This window comes from Haplochromis burtoni, unplaced genomic scaffold (assembly GCF_018398535.1).
Source record: "Haplochromis burtoni strain Fernald_Lab_line unplaced genomic scaffold, NCSU_Asbu1 Contig_517, whole genome shotgun sequence".
In the NCBI taxonomy this organism is placed as follows: Eukaryota; Metazoa; Chordata; class Actinopteri; order Cichliformes; family Cichlidae; genus Haplochromis; species Haplochromis burtoni.
In genome coordinates this window covers 234,773-242,839 of record NW_024582878.1, presented here as the reverse complement: position 1 = coordinate 242,839, position 8,067 = coordinate 234,773, and the positions used below count along the sequence as shown (strand labels likewise).

At 39.1% G+C, this 8,067-nt stretch overlaps 1 protein-coding gene across 2 annotated transcripts in view; it reads right to left on the bottom strand.

Annotated features, from left to right (window-relative positions):
• The window catches only part of dnaaf4 (dynein axonemal assembly factor 4), an 18,280-nt gene extending 10,425 nt beyond the window's left edge, over window positions 1-7,855 (bottom strand). The window contains exons 1-5 of one of the 2 annotated variants that reach the window (XM_005948130.3): window positions 7,575-7,853; window positions 3,652-3,799; window positions 1,156-1,286; window positions 859-1,066; window positions 141-286 (exon numbers count right to left, since the gene is read on the bottom strand). In XM_005948130.3, the coding sequence (XP_005948192.1) occupies window positions 141-286; window positions 859-1,066; window positions 1,156-1,286; window positions 3,652-3,799; window positions 7,575-7,697 (756 nt within the window). In that variant the 5' untranslated portion in view covers window positions 7,698-7,853. Of the gene's footprint in view, window positions 1-140; window positions 287-858; window positions 1,067-1,155; window positions 1,287-3,651; window positions 3,800-7,574 lie in introns of both variants that reach the window. The other variant, XM_042214096.1, reaches the window with a different exon arrangement.
• Window positions 7,856-8,067: the final 212 nt, after the last annotated feature.

Here is an 8,067-nt window from a genome sequence, read left to right as displayed (position 1 = left end):
ATCCTAACTCTTAGACTGGAGCCACAGTCCATTGTATTGTTATTGTTGTTCAAATACTCTCTTAAAGTGGTTATTGAAACTCCATTCTCCATAATTCTTTTTGGAGGTGGTATTGGTTTTCACAGCATTCAAGAACCCACCTCCTCCTCCTCTGGAAGTCTGGACTCTCTGAGAGGTGTTGGAAAGATTCTTGGGGTGAATGTAACTTGAATGTTTCCACTGAGTCTTGGAGGAGGGAGTTCATGTTGGGCTTTCTTGCTCTTTGCATTACTGTTGCTTCCTTGATCTGCAAGCAGGAGTATGTTCATTAATATCAGCCTGTATAACGCCAAATCTAAGCACCAGGAAAAAACAATGTAGACTGCAAGACAAAATTGGACCATTTTTCATTCTATGAAGCTTCACTTTAGGCACTTTGCCTACCTCACATCCATGGCCAATTTATAATTACCAATTAACCTAATATACATGTTTTTGGACTATGTGGTAAAGCTGAAGTACTCAGAGGAAGGCAGACACAGGATAAGATGCAAACCCCACACAGAAAAACCCTGGGAGTCTTTCTGTGTGGAGCTGGGACTCAAACCAGGAACCTTCTTGCTATGAGGCAACAGCTCTAACCATGACACCATGCTACCTAAAAGAAGTGTAATGATGGCTTGAGGTTAACAATGTTAATTCAGAGCAAGAGGGTCCTGGGTTCAAACCCAGTTGGAGGCCCTTTCCGTGGACTGCAGGCTCGCCATGTGCTTGCATAGTTTTTCCTGTCCTTGCAAAACATCCTAGGTGAATGCTGCCTATGTCACCTCAAGAGTTGCATTTCCTGCTTTTTTGTTTATTTGTGGTTTTTTTACTCACCCAATTTCATTTTTTCTTGGTTGGGAGGTCCACATTTTTGCCTCTCTGTCTCTTGGCGTGCTTTGGCTTTTTGATTTTGCAATTTTAGCTGGACATCCTGCTCTGCTTTTTGTTGTTGTCTGAAATGCCATGCAGCCAACTCTTGTGTGGTTTTCTCTTGTTCTGCGTCCTTTATCTTCTGGATACTGTCTCGTTCCTCTTTTTCAAGCTGAACTCAAGGAAAATATAACAAAACACTAGAGGCTATTTTCAGGATCAAACAGGAGAATTTGGTGATTAAACAGAGTGGAAAATTACCTTTATCACTGTCTCCAGAGCATATTTGTTCTCTTCTTGTTGTTTTGCTGCCTTGTTTCTAGACTCTGAAGAAAGCTTTTCATGGTATTTTAACAGGGCCCCCTGTCTGATCTCCATTTTTTCTTTATTATCTGAAAAACATTATGAACTTAATTTAATCAGGTAATTTCACTAAGATTAAAATCCCAAGTAAAGCCTGCTAGGGTTGGTTGGGCAACTGGGCGAATATCTATCAACAACTGAACTGAAGTAATACTAAAGCTGAAGTAACTTCATGTGCCCAACACGTTTATGAATACTGAACAGGCAGGGCACAGAAAGGGTAGAAAAATATGCAGTGATTCCCAATATTGATAGAAGCTGTGCACAGAGCATCAGCAGAGGAACAAACTTCTAAAACACTCCTGATGTGATTTGAAGCATTTTGAAGAGCAAAACAAAGCTCGGGATAATGCTCTCCCTCTAGTGTCTAAAGGTAAAGAAATAGCAGCTTAATATGAGCTCCAGTGACTAGTTCAGTGTCTCCCACACCTATACCTCACCTGGTATATTTGGTGATTAATTTTAGCATTTCTTATTTTTATTTTTTTTTATTAATCTATAAGAACGATCATCCCGGGGATGAGATATTTACCAAAGTATCTGGCAAATAAAATATCTGAGGAGAAGAACCTTATAACCAATCAACCAGCTGGTTAACCAATGAAGTGTGTGTGGCTCTTTTTCTGGTGCAAATATAAACGGACACATATTTATGTGTGTCATGTTAAAAAGATGCTACATTCTTTTTCAATTCTAAGGTTTTACATATCAGGACATAATAGAAAATGGCACTTAGCATGTCTTAAAATGAGATAAACAATGACATGGCTTACCTAACAAAACCCCTGCAAAAATGCACAAGCACTGTTTGAAAAAATAAGCCTACCAGTTGGTATCACAGTTTTTCTTGATTTCACAGCAGAAAACATTCTCACTACTCTTAGTGCAGCTCTCAAATCAGTAATGCATTTCCCCACTCATAATAGCTTTTGTCATTGCTTTTATGGACACTACTATTGTTTTCAACATTAACAGTTTGTACTTTGTCAATCATGGACTACGAAATGGAGCAGTCGTTAGCCATATCCCCTACATGGATGGCATCAAGCTGTATGCCAGGAGTGAAAAAGACATCGACTCACTGACAGATGTACAGCTAGTATAGATTCTGGGAATCCCGCAGATAAATGGGAACCATGAAGAGGCCGCTAGGAAAGCCACAACTCATGGATCTTTGTTGTCTCATGAGATAACAGATGCACAAACTGGTGATGGCTAACCAACCAGCCATAGACAAGCAGAGAAAGATGGCCGTAATGACAGACGTAGCTATACCAAGTGATAGCAACGTCAGATGTATAAAGGCTAATTTACACCCCACTCTCAAAAACTGATATAGATTTAACACTGCCTGTGTAGCTAGATTTAAGAAATACGTGCTTAGAGTTTAAGTTCTTAAAAAATGTTTACTGCCATCTTGTGCCAGTACAGAACATGACATCATCAGGTTTCTTGGTTGGTTGCAGTCAATACACTCACATTAGTTTATGTTAGCTAATTTTAACAGAACCAATAACTCAAGGGAAGACAAGGGAAGGCAGTACAAAGGTGACCCCTTAGGGGGCCTTAGGGGGCCACCTTTGTACTGCCCCGAGCTGCAACAATGTTTATCTTAAGAAACCAAGAATATACTGTTCACTTTCACTCTGTCTCTTAAGCAGTAAGCGTTTCTTCATTGGACTAGCTGCACTGAGACAGAAAAATTCACCTGTTAGCCATAATTTTCGTTTTTATAAACCATTTTATGAATCCGAACAGTGTGGAGGGGAGCCTGTTTGAGTCAGGTGACAGGTGGTTCGCTGGATGGACAAGTTGGAGTCAGAAACTGTTTTTTCCTTGTGTGGCTGGATGTACCGAGAGGTGCAATCAGCTGATGCGATCAGCGCTATTTTATGCAATAAAATAGTCTCTCTATCCCAAGAACACTCAAACAGTTAACAACATATCAGGTTACTACATGTGCCTCACACTACAAACATAAATATGTTTCTTATCGAGGCATAATTGGGAATCCAATGATGTCATGCTAAACATGTTTTGATAACTTTAACTTTCAGCACTTATGTTTTAAATCCAGCTACACAGTAAGTTTTATATCCTTGTCAGTTTATGAAAGCAGGGCTCCATGATGTAAATTAGCCTTTATACAGGAAGTGTTTCAAGTCAATTTTACATAATTTTACAAGCTTGTAATTGCCAGATAAAAGCCCTCAAGAGACACTGTTCACAGGAAAACATCCAGCTTACCACATCAAAAACTTCAGGACTGCTGCATGACCAACTCTGTCTCTTCTTGAACTGTCACATGTACAAATGTATTATGATACATTATCATGGGTTCAGAAGACCAGAGCCTTGTTGTTTACTGAAATGACCACAAGTTGAAGCTCTTACCCGTACTTATCATCAGATGCTTCCACACTTTGTTGGTCCTTTTTGGCAAAGTGATGACTGCACATCCATTTGCAACCCTTACTGCGATTCTGTCATCATCAACAGGCTCAAACAAGAAGGCTTCAAACAGATAAGGCGGGAAATGCACCTGTGAATGAATACATGTTATACTGTAAGAATTGTTGTTAAGAGAAATGTAAGACCATCTTCTGGTTCTTGTTTAGCGATTAATTTGAACTGAATTTTGAATTTATATGTACAGATATATATTTTTTTTATACATAGACACACACACACACACACACACACATATATATACATATATACACATATACACATATAATATAATATATATATATATACATATATATATATATACATATATACAATATAATATATACATATATATATATACATATACATATACACATATATATATATACATATATATATATAATATACAATAAATATATATATATATATATAATATAACAAATATATATATATATACATATATAATATATATATATATAAATATATATATATATATATATATATAATATATATAAACAATTAATACAGTGGGGCAAAAAAGTATTTAGTCAGCCACCGATTGTGCAAGTTCCCCCACCTAAAATGATGACAGAGGTCAGTAATTTGCACCAGAGGTACACTTCAACTGTGAGAGACAGAATGTGAAAAAAAAATCCATGAATCCACATGGTAGGATTTGTAAAGAATTTATTTGTAAATAGGGTGGAAAATAAGTATTTGGTCACCTCAAACAAGGAAAATCTCTGGCTCTCACAGACCTGTAACGTCTTCTGTAAGAAGCTTTTCTGTCCCCCACTCGTTACCTGTATGAATGGCACCTGTTTGAACTCATCATCTGTATAAAAGACACCTGTCCACAGCCTCAAACAGTCAGACTCCAAACTCCGCCATGGCCAAGACCAAAGAGCTTTCGAAGGACACCAGGAAAAGTATTGTAGACCTGCACCAGACTGGGAAGAGTGAATCTACAATAGGCAAGCAGCTTGGTGTGAAAAAATCAACTGTGGGAGCAATCATCAGAAAATGGAAGACATACAAGACCACTGATAATCTCCCTCGATCTGGGCTCCGGTTGCTCGGCGACAGCCCCAAAACATCACTGCTCTCGAGAAGATCTGCATGGAGGAATGGGCCAAAATACCAGCTACTGTGTGTGCAAACCTGGTAAAGACCTATAGTAAACGTTTGACCTCTGTTATTGCCAACAAAGGTTATGTTACAAAGTATTGAGTTGTATTTTTGTTATTGACCAAATACTTATTTTCCACCCTGATTTACGAATAAATTCTTTACAAATCCTACCATGTGGATTCATGGATTTGTTTTTTCACATTCTGTCTCTCACAGTTGAAGTGTACCTCTGGTGCAAATTACTGACCTCTGTCATCATTTTAGTGGGGGAACTTGCACAATCGGTGGCTGACTAAATACTTTTTTGCCCCACTGTACAGGGAGTGCAGAATTATTAGGCAAGTTGTATTTTTGAGGAATAATTTTATTATTGAACAACAACCATGTTCTCAATGAACCCAAAAAACTCATTAATATCAAAGCTGAATGTTTTTGGAAGTAGTTTTTAGTTTGTTTTTAGTTTTAGCTATTTTAGGGGGATATCTGTGTGTGCAGGTGACTATTACTGTGCATAATTATTAGGCAACTTAACAAAAAACAAATATATACCCATTTCAATTATTTATTTTTACCAGTGAACCAATATAACATCTCCACATTCACAAATATACATTTCTGACATTCAAAAACAAAACAAAAACAAATCAGCGACCAATATAGCCACCTTTCTTTGCAAGGACACTCAAAAGCCTGCCATCCATGGATTCTGTCAGTGTTTTGATCTGTTCACCATCAACATTGCGTGCAGCAGCAACCACAGCCTCCCAGACACTGTTCAGAGAGGTGTACTGTTTTCCCTCCTTGTAAATCTCACATTTGATGATGGACCACAGGTTCTCAATGGGGTTCAGATCAGGTGAACAAGGAGGCCATGTCATTAGTTTTTCTTCTTTTATACCCTTTCTTGCCAGCCACGCTGTGGAGTACTTGGACGCGTGTGATGGAGCATTGTCCTGCATGAAAATCATGTTTTTCTTGAAGGATGCAGACTTCTTCCTGTACCACTGCTTGAAGAAGGTGTCTTCCAGAAACTGGCAGTAGGACTGGGAGTTGAGCTTGACTCCATCCTCAACCCGAAAAGGCCCCACAAGCTCATCTTTGATGATACCAGCCCAAACCAGTACTCCACCTCCACCTTGCTGGCGTCTGAGTCGGACTGGAGCTCTCTGCCCTTTACCAATCCAGCCACGGGCCCATCCATCTGGCCCATCAAGACTCACTCTCATTTCATCAGTCCATAAAACCTTAGAAAAACCAGTCTTGAGATATTTCTTGGCCCAGTCTTGACGTTTCAGCTTGTGTGTCTTGTTCAGTGGTGGTCGTCTTTCAGCCTTTCTTACTTGGCCATGTCTCTGAGTATTGCACACCTTGTGCTTTTGGGCACTCCAGTGATGTTGCAGCTCTGAAATATGGCCAAACTGGTGGCAAGTGGCATCTTGGCAGCTGCACGCTTGACTTTTCTCAGTTCATGGGCAGTTATTTTGCGCCTTGGTTTTTCCACACGCTTCTTGCGACCCTGTTGACTATTTTGAATGAAACGCTTGATTGTTCGATGATCACGCTTCAGAAGCTTTGCAATTTTGAGACTGCTGCATCCCTCTGCAAGATATCTCACTATTTTTGACTTTTCTGAGCCTGTCAAGTCCTTCTTTTGACCCATTTTGCCAAAGGAAAGGACGTTGCCTAATAATTATGCACACCTGATATAGGGTGTTGATGTCATTAGACCACACCCCTTCTCATTACAGAGATGCACATCACCTAATATGCTTAATTGGTAGTAGGCTTTCGAGCCTATACAGCTTGGAGTAAGACAACATGCATGAAGAGGATGATGTGGACAAAATACTCATTTGCCTAATAATTCTGCACTCCCTGTATATATTATATATATATATATATATATATATATATACATATTATATATAAAGTATATTTGTCTTATTCTGACGTCTTAGCAATGGCTTTTTCTTGCTGCAACTCGTCCGTCAAACCTGCAGCTTGAACTCTTCTCTTCTCAGTTGAAATTAAGACTTGTTTACTACAACCACTATTAAGCTGTGCTTGAAGCTGTTGTCCTGTGAGCCGCCTATCACGCAAGCTGTTAACTCTCAGAAACTTGTCCTCTGGTTCAGTTGTGGCTTTGGGTCTGCCAGACCTATTCCTATCAGAGTGTGCCCCAGTTTTTAAATGCTATTTGATGGTGAAGGAAACTGTACTCAGTGACACTTTGACTTTCTTGCAATTTCTCTATAGGAAAGACCTACATTTTTAAGTGTTATGATGGTCTGTCTCTCTTCCATTGTTAATTGCCTTTTTCTCGAGGGTATGGTACAGTGTGTTCCGACACTGCTTTTATGCAGACAGAGGGGGACGGTAGAAAAATATCCGGTTGGGAGGGGGGCTTTAATGATGCATTTGGAAAAACTCATGCAGAAAGCTTAATATGTCATGTCAATTTATATTTATATATTTCTTTTCCTTCTTTTCCTTTTCACGTAGATGGCAACAAAAGCATTGATAAAAGCGCTCGAAAATATATACGGCAGCTGAGTTGGCTGCTGCTCACAAACTTGATCAAACTGCCGTACATCGTTTCAATATGTCTCAATTCTGTGTGACACAAGAAAAAAAATGCTATGCAGTCCAGCTTAGTCTCTGACTGAGACGAGTCCCATAGATATAGTATTTGATACACAAACAGTAAAAATACAAAACTCCTTTATTCAGAACTTTACCTTGAGGTAATCGTCCGTACAGACAATGTCTACCTTCCCGGCATTCGTTCCTTTTAGAGGCACATTAATGTAAAGCGTCGTCTCCGTCTGGGTCCAGACGTAGTCCATCACGACCAGAGGCATTTTTGGGACAACTGAGCTCACTGTTTGATTCACCTGTTTTTAGAAGAGCCAGAAGGTTGTGCTTTGATTAAAAAAAATCGCTCTATTTCCTTTCATAAACGTGTCCGACGTGAAGTCCCGTCGCACCTCGCCATGTTACTATGGTAACCATAAACAAAATGCTGACTTTGAGTTTGTCGGAAAAACCTAAACTGAAATTCGTAACGCATAACCACAATGCATTAAACATTTTTATATATTCTTCTATAAAAATCCGCAAAGCCGAAATCCATAACCTTTCACTTTCTCGGCAGGAAGTGCACTCAACACCTACGTAAGAGGATTAAGGGTGCTGACAAAAAAGTGGGGGAATCATTTCTATTTGTTTGTT